Raw genomic sequence first — 24,180 nt, 5'->3', positions numbered from 1 at the left:
CAGTGCGAGACCACGGAGCCGGAGAGGGGATGGCACCATCTCTAAGGCTGGACCCTTAGGCTTCCTTCAACAGACCTCTTTTTACTTGTACTCATTTGAATGAGTTTTTGTTCTTTGTCAATAATAACCATCCTTGAACACTATATGCTCAACTCTACCCGTGGAAATGTCAGTTTTTTCACAACCACTATTATAGATCCCATCTTCTGTATGAGGAAACAGGTACAGAGAGGCAAGGAACTTGTCCCAAAGCAGAGAATCATGCAGTAGCAGACCCAGGAGTCACACTCAGGCCAGCTGCTCCTCAGCCCACGCCGTAAGCCACCATGCTATGGAAGTCTGAACAAAAAAAGGGTTAACCCCAAGAGAGGAAACCTCCTGTGCTGGCTCGTGAGACATGATGAAAATACAAGTCACCCTGAAGACTATAAAAACAAATGGCACCACACAGCAGACGGGGTGGAGCGGATGCATGAGGATGTCTAGGATGGTGTTGTGCGGGGCGGTTCCGTCTTCTCTGCGAAGTCTAACAGGCCTCATTTTAAGCGGTACAAATGCTTGTCTAACCTGTGGCGTGGGGTCCGAGGATTAGGCATGCTACACGTTTTTTCGCTCTCAAATTCTAAAAAATGACAGACGTGAAGTCTAAGGAAGTTGATTAACCCAGAGACAGTGAAAGAGTGCCACCACGTCTCATCCAGTCACCCATGCCCTTCCGTCCTCCCAGGGGCGTGATGCGCGTGAAGTCTCTCCTCCTCGGCCCATTGACTCCCGTCAGAATGGAGCTGGCCAAGAACCACTGGACAGAAACACCAGAAACAGCAGTTGCAACAAAATAAGGGCGCTTGTTAGAGTAACGAGGGAGGTCTCGTAGCTGGGCCAAAACTCAGTCTCTGGGGTGTTTTTGTTCAATTATTAGATTAACAATAATATATATTAAAACAAATTTTTTAAAGGAAGATTCATCGGTAAGATGTCAAGAAAGTGAGTTAAAAAGCCAGGCATCCATGTGGCCAGCCTCCTGAAGCAACATATTTTTAAAAAAACCATCTTGCGGGGACGCCTGGGTGGCTCAGTTGGTTAAGCGTCTGCCTGCGGCTCAGGTCATAATCTGAGGGTCCTGGGATCGAGTCCTGCCTCAGCCTTCCTGCTCCACGGGGAGTCTGCTTCTCCCTCTCCCTGCCGCTCCTCCCCCACCTTGTGCTGTCTATCTCAAATAAACAAATAAAATCTTAAAAAAAAAAAAAACGAAAACCAACCATCTTGCATTCACTTTGAGGTAGACACTAAACATACTGAGTAGCTCCCAGGACTCTCTGGCCCGGAGTCCAGGGTTTATCACGAACCGGAACCCAAGCCTTCTCTGAGGCTTGGCAGTGGCACGCTGCAGACCCTAACGCAGATCTACGGAATCCACAACAGCCTGGGAGAAACACGTCTCTGGACTCAGATTTAATTTTTGCAAACCGACCTAAGAGAAAAGAGAACAGCCGTGCCGGAGAAGTGTGAACCCAGGTCTTGCGGCTGAGCTGGTGGAAGGAGCAGACTTCCTGAGCTGACAGATAAAATTAGCAGCTAATGTGATAACTAACCATTCCATAATGAAACAATCTGGCACCCCTGCTGGCGTCCGGCTGCGGCTAATCTGTCCTGGAACTGGGTCCTAACACTGATGCGACTTCTCTCCAGGCTCCTGCCCTCAGCCTGCCCTGTCCGCTCCCAGGTAGGGGTGACGCACTCCCTCTCCCCAACTGTGCTCTGGTGTTTTTAATATGCTGCCTTTCCACAGTCCCTGGGGCCCAGACCTCCCTCTCAAACACAAAGCCAGCGCCCCGAAGAGCCCTGGAGGACATGGGAAGTAGATGAGAAAGGCTTGGGTACACTTGCACCATTTGCCCGTGGAGTCCCCTCCACTTACCATGCAGGGGTGCAGGTTCTACTGGTCATGCTCTATGGTTCTCCCCACAGTCTCTGAACCACCGGGAAGGGACCCCAGATGGGACTTGGGTCAACGCAACCTGTGCCGGGGAAATGCTGGGCTCGTCACCACCCATGCCACTTTCTCTTGGTCGAACACAGAAGGATGAGGAGACAGTGACCTTACATATCTCGCTCATCCCAAAATGCCTGGCACCTGCGGCAGGACCTGGCCGGAAGTATGTATTGTGAAATGGGTGGGTGGATGGAAAGATGGACGGACAGATGGATGGACGGACAGTCACGTGAGAGTGGCAATAAACCTTTTCTTCCCAGAGCTAGCGCTCCTTCTTGACTCAGGCCACAGTCATACAGGCTGAGTATTTTCTCAGGTACCCATAGGAAGAGAGGCAGGCAGAGACAAGGGAAAAAAGAGAGAAAGGTATCAATGCTCTGACCCTACATCACCGCTGAACCCTGCCAAGTCTTCAGCCGCGAGGAAGACGTGAGCAAACAGACCCGTCTCCTACGCTGCCGGAGAAGCTTTAGGCTGGTATGACTTTTCCTGGAGGACAGGAACATTGGTTAATGTTCTAAGAATTTACAGAAAACCATCATAGATGGTGCTCAGACAATTCTAAGGACAGTCACTGGAGGATTATGAACAAAATAGAAGATGAATTCACCAAAGCCCAACAGTCCATCCCTGGTAATGGAGGCTAACTCAGAAGCCTGCCTCTTCCCCCGAGGATTTGGTATAAATAAGCCCATTAAGAAAGTTCAACCAAAAACTCAATGTGGAGTCACCAGTTGCGATTACATGGATTCAGAGAAAAATTGAGAACTACTCACTTTCTGCCTCACTCCTTGAGTTTCGCTGAATGTGTTGCTAACAGAAGAGCAACAACTTTTCAAGTGCCCCAATGGGTACGTCAATTAAAAGATCCATCTTACCCCCCAGTGGAGGAGACATGGACTTTTGTTAACACATTAATTAGTCCTTCCAACCCTGGCCCACCCACTTCCTCCTTCCCACTCCTCCTGCTCCAAAGGCCACTAAAAATTGAAGAGGACTAAATCACATCTGAAGTGGAATTCCCCAGAGCCAAATTCTGTGCTTTGCTGAGGGTGGAAAGCTGAATGGGGGATCCAGCAAAACCAGTACTTACTTGCTACCCAATCTGAAGAGAGTTAAAGGAAAAAAAAAAAAAATCAAGGAGGCGGCTTCGAAAACCCAATTAACCAGCTGCGTAAAGAAATGAACCACATCACAGTAGAGGAGTAAGTCAAGTTCTTTGCCTTTGCCATCACATGAAGAAAGCTTGCAATCGAATCAAATTACAGGGCAGAGAATAAGGATGCTTCCACCAATATTGACACCAGAGCAGAGCAAATTTTCTCCATGAAAGGAGACTGACATAAGCCCTGAAAAGTTCACTCTCGAAGCCTCACGGTATGTGTTTAGTTCTGAACACGTCCAAGGTTTTGGCTTAGGAAGCTTGGGCTCAAGCGAACATCCTTCTCCCAACGTTCTCATAGACTGAAGCCACCAGACGTCACCAGCTAGCGCACAAAAGCTTACCTGGTTCCTTCTGCCAATCCGATTTGGTCCCGGAGGCTTCGTGGGGGACTTGGTGCTCTGGGGGCTCCCGCCATTCTCGGCGACCTTCCCTACACTCATTACCGCTGACATCATGGTGTTGACGGAAGACAAGTCTGAACCTTCCAAGCCAATGGGCGAACTTGACGTCATTGGGTCAAGGGTTTAAGCTTCTAAGAAGCCTCTGCCATAGAACTGAAAATCGGAAATCGCTGCTGTTGGTCACTGCGAAGTTTAGCGTCTGTCAGAGCCAGGGAGCGCTGGCCATGGCTACCATAACCACAAGTCAGGCCAAAACACCTAAAACCCTCCTTCGGTTCAAGCTGCCCAAAATGACTGAAGCTTTCATGTGAATGAGGCGATGTCATGCCAGAGACTGACAACCTCGCTTTCTTTCTGAGCGTATACACCGACACAACCCCCAAAACCAGCAGATGCGGGTCTCTTGGCTTTTCCTAATCTTTCACTAGGCAGAGCGGGAAAGGCTAAGCCAACAATCAGGAAAGGCCAGGGAGCGGACATTGGGCCAGCCCCCTCCTGATAACCCTAACTCATCCACTACTACATGAATGTTCTAGACTGAACAGCTAATGACTCGAGGGTCGTCAGGCCTTACTTCACTCCACTGCTTGCAACACAGTGATTTTACAGGGGAGCCCGAACTGTGTAAGACAACTGAAAAGCCAATCCTATCAGAATTATAACCAAATTTCAAATCAACATAAAAAAAAAAGACTTTCTTAAAATATACAAGTAGGGAATGTACCTATACCCCAGAAAGTGGACAGAAGAACAACCCAGCCCCCACTGCCGATTACCTCCATTTTCTGCCCCAACTGACACACTATGAGACTTTCCCCTGCTATAGCTATCATCCACGTGGAGTAGGAAAGGAGTCTGCGTTCGCTTCTTGGGTTTTTCTTCTCTTGTATCACTTGTGGACACTGGAAGGGAAGCAAAGGCAAAAAGATTCAGTGAATGCCTTTTCACTCAGGGAAGAAAAAACCGAAACCACGTATTTGTCGTAATCTCAGGCCACTCTGTTCATGAGAATACACGAAAGGGAGGCGATTTTAAGTCATCTTTTTCTTCCAAAACCACATTCTGTGGTTGTTTTTTCAACCTTTAACTGATGTTCCCTACAGTGCTGTCACCCTCCCAACAGCCAAAACGATTTTGTGGTATCTTACTTTCTGAGGATCCCGTTTACACCCACACTGCCCAGTCTCCTCCTCACACAAACATTCAGACTCCTACCTGACCCCCCTTCCCGCCTCTAGCCAAAACGGACCGAAGATGAGGCAGGAAAGGAACTCACGAAAGTTTCATGGTCTAGAAGGTATACGGTCAGACCAAAAAGAAACCCAGTAATATGAACAGAATGACTAAATGGAACACCAGGGCTCATGGCCATTCAGCCTTTTCTAGTTCCGTACCTGACCGTGGCTATAGCTAATGGCCAGAAATAAGTCTGCAGGTAAACTACTTCCCTCATTTTATCTGGGAAGGTATTCTAGAGCCAGAGCCCTGCCAGTAAGCCACACATCCTATTATCCCACAGCGTGCCTCGGCTGGACTTGAAGTCAAAGATCAAGCTCCTTATCTCAGCGGCCAAGTGAAGGCTTAGAAACACCACCAGAAACAACATGATTTCTTGTGGTTTCCTCCTCCAACTTCAGGGGATGTGACCTAGGATATGACAAATGGTAACACCCCGAGCAGCTACAAATGTGTCCAGCAGCAGGGCAGGAAGAGCCTGGGGACAGAACTTCATTAAGTGATGTTGCCATCAGCTGAGAAGTCTCCAGCTAAAATCTTACGAGGGAGCCAGAGACAGGAACAGTACTTTTCTAGTCAAGAGACAAAATGTGCCTTCCTTGTGGACAGACATCTTGAAGATAGGGTTGTAACAGGTTTCCAAATGTAAGTAAAAGGACTAGCTGCAGAAACGTGCCAACTGAAGATAACTTGACTGAGCCGTACCCCACACATCTTTCCCACAAAAACAGAAGAGCTACATCCAAAATTAAAGAAAAACCAAAGTGCTGTCCTGTGAAGTTTCCCCATGCTAGAAGGCCACTGAAAATTGTGCTTCCAACTTCCTATTTTTAATGGTCTTTGAAAATTTATTTGGGAGATTTCTGTCTGGGAAAAACTGTGAGACCCAAGCACACACACGTAAGTGTGCGCACACACATGCACACACACTCTTGATTTCTTTCTTAATGCATTTCTAAAAGTATCATCAGTTCCCTAGAACTGTTGTAATCAATCAGCATATAATTATCTGTTTGGCTCAAATAAGTGGATACCTTCAATCCTAAAACCATCTTGTTCTTTCAAATGTATTTCCCCCATAGTTTTATGTACGGCAAATTAGAAAATAACGGACCATAATTCTTTATTGTAATTATGTCAGTAAAAAGAAAGTTAACTTTTCTAGCATCTTCTAGGAGGAGTTTAGAAGATAATCTTGCTTTTGTCCTAATACTACACTTAGGAAAGAAAAATGTGGTAGTTTACTGAAGTCTGGGAACAGGTTAAACACTTCCAGGACTAAATGTAAAACTCTAAGTTGTAGGGGCGCCTGAGTGGCACAGTCGTTAAGCGTCTGCCTTCCGCTCAGGGCGTGATCCTGGCGTTCTGGGATAGAGCCCCACATCAGGCTCCTCCGCTGGGAGCCTGCTTCTTCCTCTCCCACTCCCCCTGCTTGTGCTCCCTCTCTCATTGGCTGTCTCTCTCTGTCAGATAAATAAATAAAATCTTTAAAAAAAAAACACTCTAAGTTGTAAAAATTATATTCTCATTCTATCATTGAGTAGGGAAAGAAAATGGGACAGCGAAGACACAGTCACATGAAAATTAAAATTATAAATGTAAAATAAAAAAAATATTCATGTAACAGAGCCAGATTACTAGTAAGAATTTTTGTTACAGTCATTATAACATCAAACATAGATTCTTGCGAACACCCTAAGTGTCTTCAGTGTACAATACCTAGCCATAGCCATGACAGCTAACAACGTAAGGGCTGAACGTTGCAAGGACTAATCCCAATTGGAAAAGAAGAAAAGCAAACTTGTTGTTTCCCATTTTGTCTGGACAGGAAAACATTTGCTACGTTTACTTCCTCCTTGGGGATGGAAGTGTAAAGCATGACACTACCCACTGATGACGCCAAGATCATCGACACTTACTTCCTTTACCGAGTTCACATGTAAGTAAGTAGCAATATATATTTTTAATAGAGACTTCTCCTCTCTGATCAGAAAGTGCAGTGAGCAAAAAGAACCCCCCAGCTACTTTGCTGGAAAAGAAGAGCACAGTGATTAGATTCATCCCTGAAAAGCTGTTTCAGAAGCAACCCACACCAGCCCCAAGGAGCTGGAGGTCTTTACTCCTGTTTGCTCTTGTGTCTTATACTTGAGTTCTTTCTCCCTTTGGGAGGATGGAACAGGGAAGAAGGGAAAGGACCTCGTGTAAAATAAGGTAGCTCATTGTTCCAGGTTACGGGAGAAAAAAATCCACCTTTGCAGTAAGGCATGTCTGTGCACTAATTTCACCAGAGGCCAGCTGGCCAGTATTAGTTAATTCTACTTACCCACACCCGACACCAGACTGTACTGGGGTAACAACCCAAACTATCAAGCCTAAACCTTCTGAGATTTGATCTCAGGGATGAAAGAGAAGTTGCACAGCTTAAGGTCCATTTACAAAGCACATTTTCTTTATGGATATTAATAGTCTCAGTATCTTCATTCTTTCCTTTGCTCCCTGATACCATCCTACACATCAGCCCCACTACTGCAAATAACAACAACAATAAAATTATGACAATAAACAAAATAAAAATCACAGGCCCCATTCTAATGCAATGTGCTCCAACTGGAACCAGAGAGGACTGGGGGCCCAGACAAAGTTCCCAAATCACAGATAAGAAGTCATCTTTGTTGATGTGGCCAAATGGACTTGCTTGGCGTTCCAGTTTTTAACATAAACAGTTTGAATTTGGGGGGTGGGGGAGAAGCAGGGGACGGGGGTCTGAAACACTGCTCCGTGGGAGACCAACACTCGACACCCTTTGAGATTTCTCATCCCACAATTCAAGTCCATTGGCTCAGGAAGAGGTAGCGATTCAGGGTTACAATTTCACTGTGGTTTTGCATCAAAGCCTCAGGAGGACCAGGGGAAAGAGAAAGGGCAACTCAGAGGAACAGAGGGGAAGGGAGGGGAAGGGAAAGGAAGACTCTATACTTCAACTTACTGTGACTCCAGGAAAGTCAATCAAGTTTAACTGACCTGTTTTTGTCGTCTTATCAAGCTGGCCCTCCTTACTGAGGGGCTGGCGCTGCTGGAGCCCAGACGCGGGCAGGGTCACACCTCAAAGCCACCACCTCGGCAGCACACCTGCGCAAACGAGAAAAGCTGACATGAAGGGGCAGTCAAGACCAGCAACGATCCCGTCTCTGTGTCCTTCTCTCCACTTAGCGCCGAGAGTCACCAGTGAAGGGCAGTCACATCCCCGCCTGTGTGCATAAGCAGGCTTCCAGGTCCCAGGCCGATGCCGCCCAGAGCCACTCATTAGCTTCTGAGCCCAGACGACTGGAGTTCAGTGTGCCTCGGACAGACAGGAACCCCCCAAAGCACGCCCCACAAATCGGGCGCACTGGGTGCAACATCGCGTGAGAGCAGCTGGGACCGCTGGCCCCAGGCGGGGCTCTGGGCATCTCAGTGGCATGTTAACGGGCATGTTAAAGCTGATGGGGATGGACTTCGGGTTTCAAGGGCAGAGACGAACAAGATAGCACTAAGTGCTGCCCACAACAGAGTGGAAAGACAGCTGGAGAGAGTAAACAACATGGAACCAGACAGCCCCTTAACGTAAAGGACAGATGGGTACACCTTCTCCTGAGTGACAGGGGGAAGTACCCACGACAGTTCAGCTAGGACCAAGCGTGTATCTTCTCCTTACTGTAGGGGGGATACAGAAAACTTCTCAAGTGACACATGTCCGCTCTGGGTGCCAGGGCCCTCCAATCCCTGCCCCGGGAGAAAGTCCGGGAGCCCTGGAACGCAGCCTTTCCCGGCTTTGCCCAGCCTTCAGCTACATCCTGTTTCTGGAAATGACATCCCGTAGCTGAACTGAGGAGTGCCCAAGTGGGAGACCAAAGGACATAAATCAAACCACCACCGAGACAAACCCTGTCGAGAAACACTTGCTTGGCCCATTTTCTCATTTTTATCCCCTTTCGGAGTGCCTGGAAGAAAGCTGCTCAGTTGGGCTACACGTACAGTTATCATCTTGAACGTTCCTCACTTTGTGGGTGCCGGGTTCCTGAGCACCTCGAGCAGGCCAGCTCCCTGCTGGACTGGTCAGCTGGGGGGAGAAAGTGCCACCAACCTGACTGCAAGCAGCGCCTTGGAGATTTCTGACACCTGAACACTCCACACCTCACTGTCTCAATTCTCCTTCTTTTCTCTCTGCCCCTTTCCCTCTGGAAAAGTTCTTTGGATTTCGAGCCAAGTATCAAGAAACAAGGAATAACTCATAGGGACAGCTCCCGGATGGGATGGAGACCCTGAAAGCCTCGAGGAATCCTTATTACTACCCCAGTAATTCTCATTGGTTTGGTGGGGGCAAGAACCTCCTTAAGGGTCTGATAAAAAAAAAAAAAAAAATTATGGCCCATCCCACAGGAAAAGGTACCTAATGCTACCCGAACATTTGCCTTCAGCATCAAGAGTTCAGGGACCCCAGACGCTCATCCTGGGGGTAAGCAGGGTAAGAATCCTGTTTTTATTTGACATATAACCCACCTTCTTTTAAACTATGAATCAAATCAAGCTTATTAAAATTCCCATGAGGTTTTAGAAATGCACAAAACATCCTTTCAGATCATCCCCGCCCAAACTTAAAGATGCCCAGGGTAAAGTGAAACACCATGGAAGAAAAAAAAACCCACAAAAAAACAAGCCAGATTTCCCTGTTATTATTCATTTCTTAATTCACAGCAAATTTTAAACAATTTTTTAAAAGATTTTACTTATTTGAGAGAAAGAGAAAGAACACGAGAGGGGGGAGGGGCGGAAGAGGAGGGAGAAGGAGACACCCCACTGAGCAGGGAGCCAGACAAGGGGCCAGATCCCAGGACCCCGAAATCATGACTTGAGCCAAAGTCGGATGCTTAACTGATTGAGCCACCCAGACACCCCCACAGCAAATTTTAATAGGAAGAAAGTCTGGAGAGGAACAGTTCCATGGTTGTTTTCTAGAAACTACCATGATCTCCAAATAAATAATGTGAATTATAGTTCTATATATAATTATTAAAAATACACATCAGAGAGATGAGTCTCTGAAATTTAAACTTTCCAGAATATAGTAACTAAGACTCTCATTAACGTTTGAACTCGGTCCCTCCCCTCACTTAAAAAGATACTTTAAAAAAGTCCACCGAGTAATCTCCTCAGTACACACAGAGAACCAGAGTGGGAGAGTGCCAACCCAACCCACTTGACCCTGAAACTTCCATCTTCTGATCTTGGGTGTAAAGGATCTGAATATTGAGGATGTCTTGCAATTAAAGCTGAGTAACAAGAGTCACTACCCTGTGTGTCTGGGGTTCCACCAGGCCTGAGGGATTCACAGAACTCAGCAAGTGGAAAAGTAGAGGGGAGTTCTTGGAAGAAAATTCGAGATACCCCTTACCTCTATCACCATTGCCTGGTGTGGTGCGGGGGGCGGGGAGGGGATGAAAAGGGGGGCAGGGGAAGACCAGGTGAGGAGAGGCTAGTCACCTAGAAGGTGACTCCTACAGGGGAATGTGAGGAACACAGGCTGGGAATTTGGAGAGGTGGGTCTCGGGGCTCCCCTGGGAGGATGCTGAACTTCTGAGTTTGCATTCCCACACAGGCTCTGCCCAGATCCGATGGAAGCAGGAAGACTTGGAGAGGGCAGGGGTCCATCTGTGAGGTCCATCTGTGAGGATGAGGGGGCAGGGAAGGCCGGCCTCCAGCCCCTGCCCCCGGAGGAGATAAGGAACAATGCTATGTAAAGCCAGAAAGAAAAGATTAAGGAGCCTGTCTCCAGGTCCAATGAGATAGCAAAGGGGAGATGAAAGATAAAAGGGAAGATGGTCTAGAAACAAAGCTTCTCAGCTTCTGAAAACCAGAGGATTCTTGGGTGAAATCTAAAATCTGTCCTAAAGGCCTGCAAGGACAGATGGGGTAAGTTAGATGCCTAGGATGACAGCAGAGGTCCACGGATCCTATAATAGGGAACTTCACAACACCGCGCCAGGAGAGCCGCAGTGCTGAGCCTACAGACGTCCACGAATACTTGGGATGGTTGACCCGCTGATTGGAACAGCCTAGTGAACAGTCTAGCTGGCCGGTTCAGGCCAACCCAGGACAGGCTCACAGGGTCTGAGTTGTGAGGAATTCAGCCACTAAAATGCTCGAGCTACTACTAGGGAGCTTTACAAGCAGCAAGGACGTCTCTCTTAGAATGGGCTGAGTCAGAAAGGAAAACACTCTTCCCTCAGTCTCAGCTAGGCTGGGGACAAAACCGAACGAGACAGGATGTCGCACCATGGCGATGGCCATTCTCCCTGGCCTGCAAAGCTCGGGGCAAAACCGTCTCCTCTGACCAGGACAGCCTGGTGTGTGCTGTGAGGGCTGACAGCTGCGATGACGGCTATGAGTTCCAGGAAGTTGATGTGTTTCTTGGCGATGGGCTCAGCCTATGCCTTGCACAGGGCGGCAACCCAGGCAAGTCACCATCCCCCCTCACTGGCACGGGCTTTGGTCAAACGAGGCCTTGGAGTGTCACACGGAACACCCGAGCAGGCTGGGCACAACTGGGCACCGCGAGCTGCTCTGGCCACTTCTGCATCCTCCCCGCTGGGGACCATGTATGTGGGCCCTCCCATTGGGCCGTCTTCTGAGGTCTGCCTCCAAAACACGCCCCCCCCCACCATTTCCATCCCCTCAAGACGACAGGAAGTAGTGAGACCTTCTAACCTGCCATTCAAAGCTCTCCACGCTCTGGCCTTAGTTTACCGCCTGGCCTTCTTGCCCGTGGTGACCTCTCTGTTCAGTTTCTTCCCCCAGAATGCACGTCTGCATGCTGCCCTCCTCCAATCCTATCCCTCGGGGCCACCTTTCACACAAAGCCTCCTTCATTCCCACTGAGAGAATTCCTGAAGCTGTTATAAAACCCTGACTCTGCAACATCAGTACTAATACTACTGATGATGATGATGATGATGGCCGCTAATGAGTTCTGAACACTACCTGCCACACGCTAAGTGCAGTATCTCATTGAATCCTCCTCGCCACACCCGAGGAGCACTGGTCCCACCGTACAGATGAGAAAACTAAGGTGCAGGGGATTAAGCAACCTGCCCCCAAGATCACGGTCATAGAGCAAAGTGAATCCAGCTTCTAAACGCTGCTACGTTTCTTCTGGACAAAATCTGCAACCCTGGCGCGGGGCTTGAGAGAACAGATGTACTCCCTCAATCACGTTCTCTGACTCGTCACAATCATATTCTGAGTCATTTCTGCCCTTCCAGATTGCTCGGCACCTGGCCTCGCATTTCTGCCTGTTTCCAGGCAGGGAAAGGAGCTCCCTCCTCATACCTTCACCTCTGTTTTCCTCCCTCTGGCAGGATGCATGACCAGACTTCCACCCCAGACTAAAAAGTTCACGGCACAGGGCAGGAGTTTGGAAGCACTCACTGCCCTTGCTGTGCAAAAGGGATTGGGTGGGGGGGAACCTCCACATTCTACACCCTTGAATTCTAGAAGGAGAAGGCAACTGGAAGGAAGCCACCAGGCTCTGCCTGAAATCCTGTACAGCCCAGGTCTGCCCAAGTGACTGGATCCAACTGATCCACCAATGTGAGCTCAGAGGCCACCTGTGTCCTCTAAGCCACTTCTGCATCCATCCACCAATGTGAGCTCAGAGGCCACCTATGTCCTCTAAGCCACTTCTGCATCCATGCAGATGGAGACACAGGCCTGGAGCAAGGGGAGCTCTGACAGGAAGCCTGCACCTTCAGGTCCTGGGGTTCCAACAACGTGTCTGGGGGAGGGATGTAGTGGGGGAGGGCAGAAGAGGGGGAACACAGAGGGTTGGGAGGAAGTAGACAGAACTGCACAGAGCACAAATGAAGTAAACACGACGCAAAGGAAATCTCACACAGTCTCATCCAGCCAGTGAGACGTTAACTACTACGGACTCTCCCACACAGGCCACCCCAAAGTGTGGTCCCCATGTGGCAGCATCACAGACCTTTGCTAGAAATGCCGATTCTCAATATATATAAGTCAGGTCATTATCCTGTACACCTTAAGCTTACACAGTGCTCCTATCAAGGATGTTGCAATAAGACTAAAAGGAAAAAGAAATACAGATGCTCAGGCCCCGCTCCAGACCAACTACGTCAGAAATACCTCCAGGGAGGTCTGCACATTGGCTCTCAGGGGATTCTGATGCCGTCTTGAGAACCAGCATTCATCTTTATGGAGAATTCTGGAAGAAGGCTGACACAAAACCAAGGATCTCCCTGACAAACTTCCCTTCTGGGAGGATTTGGAAGGAGCCACTGTTTTATCACAGCCCCAGAGCAAAAATCAAGGCGCTAGAAACTCTGATCTCGGTTCTCATTTTAGCTGTATTCACACTTTGCATGAGTGAATGAAATGAGTGCAAAGAAAGGAAGGAAGGAATGTACGTGTGTCTGTGGGGGGGGGGGGTAATCTATTCAGGACCTATTTTAGCTGCTCAGGAACGGGGAACACGTCAGATGTGAACTTCAGACAAGGGAGGGCCAGCCTGCAGTGCTCGGGAAGCAAAACCACTCAGCCTGGCCCCGGGGAAACTCTGGAACCTCAAAGCTATCTCTCCAGCAAATGGCATTCCCCAAGCTGTCACTCCCAGAAAGGGTGCTGTGGGATGTTCTCCACAGTCCAGCCCTGCAGCCAGGACTTCTGATGGTCCTGGACACCCTGATGGGCCCCGCCAATGTCTCTGCTGCTCACCGGCAGTCTGTGCGCCCCCAAGAGGGCAGGTGGGAGGACCGGTCAGGCGGGACAGCCCCGAGGGAAGGCAACCCTAAAGAAGCCCTATCAGCCTCAGAAGGAGCTCAAGGTCTCCAGCAGTCTCTTAATGGGACCGTCGGATGGAGAGGGAAAACCCACGCAGAGATCATTCCGTCAGCATCCAGCGGCTGCCCCTCACTGATCACGTTTCAGGAGCCCCCGTGGACACCAGGAATACCACAGGCTGCTGACCCTCCACAAGGAATGTTCACTGTCCTCAGGTAAAGGACCATTTCAATATTCAGGAAAGTGGGGGGCGGGGGAGAAGGAGCTGCTCAGGGGAGTGACAGGTTCCATGCTGGAAGCAGCTTCTCTCTTAAAAATAAAAATCACTTGGACGCTTTGATGGTTACAGGACATACCCTTGCGGCAGGGAGGCACGCGTTGCCTCGGAAAGCAGGGTTCTTGCTTACCAAATGTAGCTGCGTAAGTCAGCTTAAATTTACTATCTGAAATACGAACCACTGGAAAGATGGACCGATTTTCTGGAACATGCTCATTTATGAAACCATCCGTGGGACCCTACTCTTCTTCCTGTATTTCTCCACAGAGCTCTTGGCTTCTTTAGAGGGAGGAAGTGGGGCAAAGTCTGGCTTGTAAGCTTCTCCGTCGGTCATTGAGACTATGAAGAAGTGGGCTCCACGCCTTGCAGCTCTTCTCCCGGGAGCACGTCTCACTGACAGGGTCGAACCACCGCCAGACTTGCAAAGCCACATCCCAGCTGCCACACGGCAGCCATTTGCTCCCCAGTGTCCTGGCCTTCCAGGTGGGGGCCCCACTGGCCCACGGGGCCTGGCCCCGTCTCTCTCTCTCCAGGTGAGCTAGGCTTTTCCTAAACCGGCCACTGGGATCTGGTATTTTATAATGTTCTTGCCCTAACTTAGCAGAAACGTGCCTGGTTCCCTTCTCTGCCTGAGAAAGCAGGTGAGAAAGAGGTGGGCAGCCAAGGGGGCCTAACCGAGGTAGCACTCCAGCTGGGCAGAGGCTCATAGGACCCACCGGGTACCGTCACCTACCCCCAGGGCACGAAAGGCTCTTCAAGCCTAAACCAGAAGATGTCTCTGCAGGAGACTGAATGCAGAAGCCCCCACCCTACCCCACCCTAAGATCCGCCCAGGGGCTTATCAGGAAAGGGTGGGGAGAGGCCCCCCACATCACACCTTGACTAGGGAATTTAAAAACAGAAAAGAAGACTATTGTTAAAATAGAAAACAGGATTTAAATAAGGGTATGTCAGAAGTCTAGTGTACATCCAATTATATGTCTGTCAGAGTACCTCCTTCCCTAATAAATTAGGGGGCATTAACCCTCTGTGACATAGACCTTTGGGCTGGAAAAGGTGTTAGGTACTTTACATACATTTAACCCTTCCCCAAACCTTATCTAGGGCAATGATGAGGTTATTTGCTAGCTATTAGGCAGCTCCTAAGAGGCAGGGCCGAGATTCTAGCCTGGGGTTGTCCGACTCCAAAATTCTTACACCTTCCTCTGCACCACAACGATGATCATGGAAAAACCATGCAGAGAAGGGCAATGAGCACTGGAAAGCCAAGTGGGGGGGGGGGGGACAAGAAATGACTGAAGGAACTGGACATGTTCAGCCCATGGAAGAGAAAGAATAGGAGACACCTTGAAGGCCTAGCACATGGGAGGGGTGTGTGTCCACAGCATGAATGACATTTGCACAAAGAAGCAGGTCTGGGACCCCATAATCCTTTATACCAGAGTTCTGGAACAACTAGCCCTGCCCACAGATGGAAAGAGGCCCCAATAACGTAATGAGCTTGCTGTCCCTGGAAATATGCAAGCAGAGGCCGAATAACCACAACTTCAGTTTTGCAGTGGGTGGGAGACCCTATCAGGTCATCCTTCTGACTTTCAGATTCTCTACATCGAAGAGGAAGAGGATGGTCCCTTTCTCCTAAGCCTGTAAGATTCAGAAACAGGCCCGAGCAGAATAAACTCCAGCAGTAGGATTTAAAAGCGCAAGACGCCGAGTCTCAAATCTTGGACTGAAGCTCAGCTTGCCACCAGCGGAGCTGACCCTCGGCTCACATCCGGAAAGCAAAGCTAGCCACACTGCTCTCACGGTACAGAAATCAATCAAAGGAATACTTAGTAAGACACTTTACAGGCGGTACAGCGCCCACCAACACCAGCTATCGATGTTACGCCATTTAGCGCCCAATGTCCCAGCTTCCCTGGCTCCTGGGCCAACTCCCCCCATCTTCTAGATTCATCCATGGGCCTCCCCTGTTGCCAACGGTTTCACAGCCGGGGTCAGTTGGATGATCTTTAAAAATTTCCATTCCAGCCCCCAAGGTTAACGATGAAATATAATGTAGCTTATCACGAATGCAATCTCATGAACAAGGGGCAGAGCAGCTGCTGCCACGCTCACTCGCAATGTTGTAGGGAGAGCAGGAAATAAAACCCCTCCAGCTTCAGTTCGCTGCTGAAACAAATCCTGGGCAGCTTTGCATTTGCTTAATCAAGGAAGCTGGTGGCACTGCTGGCTTCCACGGGGCCCTGGCTCCCTCTTCCCCAGCTCTTCAGCACCTCTTCCCTCCCAGCTATGCAACCTGAATGCAGCGCAGCTGACACCCAGCCCTCGCCCCAGACACTCCTCTGAAGTGGGTCTGGGTGCCTTTAATCACATTTACAGCTTGGAGACAGAGGAGGCTGGAGTAAAGTTCAGCAGCCGTTTGCAGAGAGTTTTAGGCAATATCCTGCAACTCTTTCACAGGCCCTGAGGTTGTGGGGCTGGCCTTTCAGACACGCTTGGGTAAAGGGGCTGCAGAAATAGGATTCTCCACCCCCGCCCCCAGGAGGAGCTGGATAAGCACCCCTCAGGGCAGATGGGTAACCTCAGATCTGGGCTTCAGATTCCCAGAATTCGGGGCCATTTCAGGCGGACCAGCCCTTATAAAACCAAAATTACTTTGTGGGAGACAAAAGTGTTGTTCTGAAATGCTTCCACCCTCACCGCTCAGAGAAGGCAGTAGTGGAAGGAGATCACATCTTTCCTCGCCCATTGGAAAAGTGGTCGGCTGTGGTCAATATTTCACAGTGGGTGATCAGACATTACAAACCGTCAGCTGAGAATGACTGTACTATGCCCAAGCTACCAGGCGCTCGTGGCCTGCCCTCTATGCCCTCTAACGGATGGTCTTTTCCCCTCACTTTTGCCTCTACGAAAAGTATCCACCCCACGTCTATGAAGAAAAACAAATACTCTGAGATATAAGCAGTTGATAAGCGTTTATCACCAGCCAACCAGTCAAAAACATTAGCAAGTGGTTTCTCTTTAAGTTCGCTGAGCCCAAACCAAAAAGCTACTCCAGGGCAGGATGGGGCTCCAGGAAGGCAGGTGCCACGTGGCGCCATCCCCCAGCCCCAGCCTTGAGGAGCCGCCGGGCACTGTTCGCTTGCATCTGAGCGCACAGGGGGCACTCCGCTCGCAAGACAAGCCCCACCCTGACCCTAAGAACCTTTTGCAAGCCCCTCAACTTCCCTTCTGAGTGACAAAGAACAGGAAGGACGATCTCAAAAGGGGAGAGCACTCAGCCAGCACCAGCAGTGAGCCTAAGAGGAGATCCAGCAGCGAGAAATCAGAGACAGGGTCCTGGGCCCTGGGCCTCGCTGGCAGACTGGGAGACCAGGGCACACGGCGTGCAGGACCATTCTGCACGTCTGCTCAGCCCCAGAAGGGCCGGACGCATCCCTCGGGTCCCCATGGGTGAGACACCCCCCACAGGGAAAGTGTCTGGTGCACAAGGCTTAGCGACCCCAGCGCACGCCCGATTAACTCAGGTAGCGTAGAGCACAAACATTCCCAGTCAAGTGGGGGTTTCAGCTGAAAAAAGACTGGCCTCTGCCCGTATTCTGACACAAAATTCTTTTACTGTGCTGTGAAACCACGTCCCGTTTCTCGAATAGAGTCTTCAAGCCCACCTGCAGTCATATGAGGATCCCTCCTCTTACCCGTTTCATTTTACTTGAATGCCTGTGATAAAGGCACCCTCGTGTTGTTCAAAAAGAACACCCTACTCTTTCCTTTTATCTTCCCTTAACAGTTTGCCATCCAGTGATAGGAGGGGCCTCGCCTCCAACAGTCCGCCCTTTTATCTCCCGCTGACCACGCAACCACGTGAAGCCAAGGGCTGGATTTCCTGAAGCGCCCGCCGAGGGGCTGTTTGACTTGTTTAAAATATTACTGGCCTCCAGAACCTTGGAACGATGCCTCAGCAACACCTACCCAGCATCCATTTCAGCTCCAACCTTGAAAGCCTCCAAGTCCAATGTACCAGGACTCCTCGTGCCTCGGTGTGGGAGGCTTACTGCTTCCAAGAAAGAGACCTCACTTTCCAGGCTCATGTATGTATTTGCTTCTTGTCTGCAGCAAATCAGGAGCCACTTTCATCAGTCCACAAACCCCAGATGTTACTTACAGTAGCTCAAGTTAAACTCTGAGTTTACACTGTTATTATTCTAATAATTCAGCGGCATTTAATCCCATCCTTTAGCCACCAGGACACTGAGCGGTATGCCACGTGCTTCCTTGCATAAGCCTGGAATACACTGCACCCCTCGTCTGGAGAGTGAGGACAGGCCATGACCTCTGATGTCCTTCCAGGCCTAACTCTGTGGATGAGACTCAGCTCCACTGGGAGGCACAGGTCCCGGCTCAAAAGCACTTCCACCTGCTGCCGAACGCGGTGAGCATTCCTGTGAACGTCCAAGGCTGGCCATGGCAGCAGACTCCCATTTCGTAGCAGATTAAGGCAGTTGTGGGACCACGTGCCACTTATGGGATGGAATGACCAGAAGGAGTTCACCCATCAGAGCACAGAGGACCTCGACTCCCTGCCATTTGAGGCCAGGAGTTCCATTTTCTCAGCATCACACCAGCATATGTGAGGTTAATGGTTTCAGAGAACGATAATATCAGATGTTTCAAACAGTCCACCAGAGTTCCTGGAGTACAGGAAAAATCTTTACAAAGTCAACTAAAAAGAAGAAAAACTTCCTTGCCTAAGTAACCCCTTAGCCCCTCACAATCTCCCAGGGAAGAGGGTTGGGGGACAGGGGGAGGGAGGCAGGCAGTGGAGTGATGACGGTAAGCATGGCCATGGATAAAACGGTGGCCAATGAGTGACGGAAGCCAGGCTATACGTTACATTTGCAACACAAATTTCTGTGCCATCACTCCAAGACGGAGCCAGTATTTTAAGGATCTCTCTTTATGAGGCACAGATAATAAACAAGAGTGTTCAGAGAGCAGCTCAGCCACGCGGTCCCCATGCAAAACTCAGGAGGCTGCACTCTCTGTGGCCCCTCTCTCGCTGCCACAGGGCTCAGCCCTGTCGCTGGCCTGTTGGAGAACAGGAGCCAGCTCCCTGGCTCGGCCCCACGGGCCAAACAGCAGACACTCTGCAACGTCCTCTGTTTCCTCCCAGCCATGAAGTCAGAACAACCTGTACAGACAAAGAGAAGCGAAAACTTGCGAAACAAGGGCATCTACCCTGCTCACTGAATATGCCCGAGGAAACTTTCTCAGAGACCTTTTCAGATGCTTCATTACAATTCTGGAAAGAAAACGCAGTCCCCTACACCCAGGCATGCTCGTGTTCACACAAACCCAATTTCATGCTCTGCCGGCCCCATAACTACAACGCAGAAGTCAAAATATAAGTCCAGAGCATGGCCCCGGTTAGTTAACAGATTTGGAATTGTAACTGACACTTTTCTATAAACTCTTTTAGAGGCCAGTGACATCCTGGCATGTTCCCAATCTGAAAACAGAGTTTTCCTAAGGCAGGGAGGGGAGAAAGGCCTAAAACATTATACAACGATTTGCTACCTGACTACAGGAAAAATGCTGTTTGCAAGAAAGAGATGTGGGGGGAAAAAACCTTTACCATCTCTTTAGTCCTTGTAGTTAACCCCTAACTAACGTTATGCTCTGGCCAAGGCAAGAATAATCCTTTCAGGTTTCACCCACAAGAAGCTCCTAATTGTGATAACTTTTTTTTTTACCCTATCAGCTGAGATTCATTCAACAGGCCTAGAGTTGGGAAGACAGATATGCAAAGTAATTCCAGTTCTATCTGACATAAAGATCTCAAAAGTACTGTGCTACTGGTGCGAGCCATGTATGCTATGCAACCCAAATTTATAGTCAAATGCGATTATTCGCGTTAGGCAAATGCTCCTTTAAATTTTTTTTAGCTTGGAGAAAGAAAAAACCAAGGGACGCATTAATCCGTCAAAGTTGCCAGGCTTAGAACTTTCGCAGCTTCTCTGTATTTTATCACTTCTATGGCTTCAGCCACCAGACAGGTAGGTTTCAACTTTAAAAAAATGAGTCTCCTTAGTCTCCTGGGGTCCGACTTCCAGGCCCACCCTTGCTGCTTTCCATGAACCCAGGCCAAAGCCCAGGAGAGTCCACAGAAAATGTGCGTTCTCTGCAAAGGGTTAAAATTCATTGTTGAAGATGTTCTATACTCTCTTTGTGCCCTGGACGCAGGGTGAGATTTGGTTATCAGTGTGGAAAACCTGAAACAGGATGGTGGCCATTCTCAGATGTTCGTCTACGAAGGTCCCAGATGTGAGAACTACCAGGAGCTGCACAACAGAGCCCCCGGCCTAGAGATCGAGGAGACAGGGCACAAGGAGATAAATTCCAATCCAAGGGAAAGCGAATCATGAGCCAAGCACTTTAGGGCTGCAAGGTTCCCGAGGCAAGTCATCAAGTGTGAGGGAAGTAGGGCAGAAGCAAACATGAGCTTAAAGAAGCTCCCGGCTTTCCGAGGACAGGGCGTTCCAATTAGGAAATGCGTGGAGACCCAAGAAGGTCTGCATGGTCCCTGGTGTCACGAAAGCACTGGCTGCTCCGTGCCTACATTTTCCCCCTTCTTGAGTGAAACAAGAAAAAGCAGACGATTTGCTGAGATACTCACAAAGCTGAACGTATTATTTTCCAAGGTTCAGGTGCCTCCTTTTAAAATGAGACGATAAGCATAGGAGATGGTTGAGACTGGTTATTAATGGTGATTTATTTTTGGCAAAAGAAAAAAAAAAGGCCATCCCCTGTGTCTACCTGCCAAAGTTTTACCTTGACTTTCTGGCCCCTGAAAACAAAACCCTTGCGAGCCACCAGACTATATACCAGTGCCTCGTTTGAAAGGAGGGAGAGTGGAGTGGGGCAAAGGGCAAAGACAGGGTGGCAAAACTGTGCTGGTGTCAAAGTTCCATCCACAGGGGATGGACTTCATCCTGTGGCTGTGAGAACCCACTGAAGGTCCACCCCCTCCTTTAAAAAAAAAATACTGAGATGAAATAATCATATTTGTATTTTTAAAAGCTCTTGGCAGTAGTTTAAGAAATGGACAATTAGAGGCGCATAACCCAGTCAGGAGGCCACTGCCAATACAAGGGGCAGATAGGAGGCGCGTGGGATCCAGGAAGACATCACCCAGGGCCGGACCTAGCCGGCGAGTGAGGATGAGGACCAGGGAGATGCTGGGCTTCCTGCACTGGCGACAGAGTGGGTGGCAAGGCAGTTAACGGAGATGCAGAAAAAAATCCCCAGTACAAGGATAGCATAAAGAGAGTGCGGCAGGAAGGGACTGGTTATTCAGTAGCAGGATTAAGAGAAAAGATCTGCTCCAGAGAAAACCTCACATGACCAGAGCCAGAAAAGGAGCAGATGGGAAAAAAGAAGGTTCTGGAGGAGGTGGGAAAGGAGGGCAGGGGGCTGCCAGGCACGGGAAGATGAAACATTCGGGCCTGAATGGAATACATAACATATGCAGCCATGTAAACAGAACTATTCATTGTCAAATTGACTGTGCTAATGAACCCTGACATAAGCTGCTGATGTGGGGGGAAGGGCACAAAGAGCCTTAACTCCCAGGTTACAAGTCTACACAAAACTGTACCACATGTAAAACAAGAGAAAAACAAAATCCACCCTCCTCTCTTTCCAAGAGCCTATCATATAAAACTCACATGTTAGATACTGGGGGAAACATTCTATGGAACTGATAGGATCTGGAGCAGTGAAGTCCAGGTGAAAGTTCTCCAACAATGAAAATGGCCTCTACCTGTGAGGCCCAATATGGTAACCGCTAACCCCACGTGGCCACTGAGCACTTGAACAGAGACTAAAGTAACTGAGGAACTCCATTTTTAAATTTTACTTAAGTTTAACTTAAATTTAAATAGCCACATGTGGCTACCAGCTGTTGTACTGGACAGCATAGGTTTATGGTATTTTTTTTCCTCCAGTAATCTTGGGTTACTAGATTGTTGTCCTTCATTTGTTTGCTTCCTGGGGTTTTTAAGCCCTAGAGCAGGAATAAAGATGATCTGGTATGGTTTTACCTGCAGGCATGAGAAGGGAGTGAGCTGATCCCAGAAGTAATATACTCTGCTATGAGTCTTCATTCTTCCCGGTGTTTATCCGAGTTTCAATGCATAAAGGGAAATCACCCATGAAACCAACCACAGAGGGACATCTCCCAAGCCAGAATGAGTTCTTCGCAGTGAGTCATCACCACCCTGCCCCATCTACCCCAAACCTGCTCAGACCTGGTCCCACCTCCAACATGAAGGTCAATGTGTACAAACATGGGAAAATGTTACAAAATCAGATCAAGTTTAAAAAGCAAGTCAGTACCTTTGAGCATTCTGCAGTATGATCATGTATTTATGGACAAAGTCTGGAAGATGCAACCAGAAATGAGATATGGCTCATGGGAATATGGTGATTTTTTAAAGAGAAACATATAATTTAGTATCATTATAAACTTGATTTTTCTAATTAATTTTTTTAATATACAAAAAAAGAAAATAGACAGCATTCCCTCTTAAATATGAAACTGTTCCCCTGCCTCCCTCCCCCAATTTATGTATCTTTAGTCATAGCCCAGGGCCTGGCACACAGGAGGCGTCTGTTCAGTTCACTCTAAGTAAGCATGGGCTGATGAAGGGGTGAGATGCTCAGACTGATAAGCCCCATTCTACAGACAAGTACAAGATTCATACCCTTGAAGGACACGTGATGGAATGAGCACTGGGTGTCATACGCCTGATTAATCACTGAATCCTCCCTCTGAAACTAATAATACAGTACATGTTAATTAAATTGAATTTAAATAAAAAATTTAAAAAGATTCATATCCTTGAAACTGTACATAAAATCTGTGGTATTCATTGTTGGGGGAAGAGTCCATAAATTTGATCCGATTTTCAAATGTTCCTTTTTCTTGTGGAGATGAGGTCAGTCAGGTAATACATGGTAGTGACTTAATAAAAGTGAGTGAAATCAATCCCCCAAACGATCTCCCCATGCCTACTACAAACAGTTACAATTTTAGAACAGAATTCACCCTACAAAAAGAGGGTTGGGGAGAGATCATGGGAATCCCCATTTCTGTCACTGCATTTACGTTTTTGTTCTGTTGCCCCAATTACTCCAGGAAGAGCCAGCTGCTGGAACCAAGTTAGTTCCCTGATGCTGACTATTCTGTTAAACTTTCTGAGTGCCTGTTACCACCCCCTCTAGGCCATCAAAGGCACCGAGGAGGTTTTCTGTAAGATCCACGGAGAGGTGTAAATGTGGCCCAAACACTAGCAATTCCTGGGACTCTCAAAGAGGTCCCAGAATAGAGGGTGGTCTCCAGGAGGATGTTTGTGTTGCAATTAACAAAAGGTAATGGCATTACTGAGCCTTTTAAATAGAAGCGAAGAATTGAAACTGAGTCCTTCTATGCACCAAATAGTCCTTACTTAAATTGCAATGCATAAATAAAATAAAGTGGCTGTAAACGGGAGGATTATATCAACTAAAAAATTCAAGAGTCATAACCAGGGGAGTGGGAAAAGAGACGGACGAAACGGTATGGGGCGAAGGGGGCTGGCTTGGTCCTTGTTTCCTCTGTAGCCTTTGAAGGTGAATTTTTTTTTTTTTCTGGTCTTCAAGCTGTCAGAGGTTAAAAGGAAACGAAACAAACTTGTCTGAAAAAATTAACCAATGGGAGCTGCCATCAGCTTTCAACTGATTTGGAGGGAACAATATCCGCCCCCCCCCGCGGCCCTCAAATGCTGCGTGATGATAAAAATGCACTTATTGGTTACCTCAACTGGTAACCAGGCTCTACCACTAGACTTGGCGTGGTTGGGGGTGTTCTAGAAACTCACCACCTGGGTGAGAGAAAGCAGCAGCGATGAGAAGGTAAGAGAATTAAGTGCCGTCTATGTCATACTAACTTTAAGTCCAGGGGAACACTGGCGTACGTGAGCACAGGGGTGTGAGAGGGAGAAGCGAGGCTGCAAGGAGCCCAGATGCAGAACGGACCCCGAGAAGCCCCGGAGCCAAGTCCGGCTGACAGAGGGTGTGTGGGGGTGAGGTGCGGGGAGCTGGGGCAGCGGGGCTGCGGGCTCGGTGTAGGCAGAGAAGATGATGTCAGTTTTCAGAGAACCTGTTCGAACATGGAACGGGACTGCAGGGGAGGGAGGCCTGACTAGAAACTGGAACAAATGAAACACGG

The 24,180-nt window shown here is 48.7% G+C and overlaps 1 protein-coding gene across 9 annotated transcripts in view; it reads right to left on the bottom strand.

The window, feature by feature from the left end:
- RREB1 (ras responsive element binding protein 1) overlaps positions 1–24,180 on the bottom strand; it is a 171,562-nt gene that overhangs the window by 59,227 nt on the left and 88,155 nt on the right. For 5 of the 9 annotated variants that reach the window (XM_026511441.4, XM_026511439.4, XM_026511436.4 and 2 more), the window contains exons 2-4: positions 7,817–7,924; positions 4,336–4,461; positions 3,500–3,712 (exon numbers count right to left, since the gene is read on the bottom strand). In XM_026511441.4, the coding sequence (XP_026367226.1) occupies positions 3,500–3,670 (171 nt within the window). In that variant the 5' untranslated portion in view covers positions 3,671–3,712; positions 4,336–4,461; positions 7,817–7,924. Of the gene's footprint in view, positions 1–3,499; positions 4,462–7,816; positions 7,925–24,180 lie in introns of all 9 variants that reach the window. The other 4 variants (XM_044388733.3, XM_026511442.4, XM_048225839.2 and 1 more) reach the window with 2 other exon arrangements.

This window comes from Ursus arctos, unplaced genomic scaffold, assembly GCF_023065955.2.
Source record: "Ursus arctos isolate Adak ecotype North America unplaced genomic scaffold, UrsArc2.0 scaffold_31, whole genome shotgun sequence".
NCBI lineage: Eukaryota > Metazoa > Chordata > Mammalia > Carnivora > Ursidae > Ursus > Ursus arctos.
This window is presented reverse-complemented; position numbering and strand designations above follow the sequence as displayed.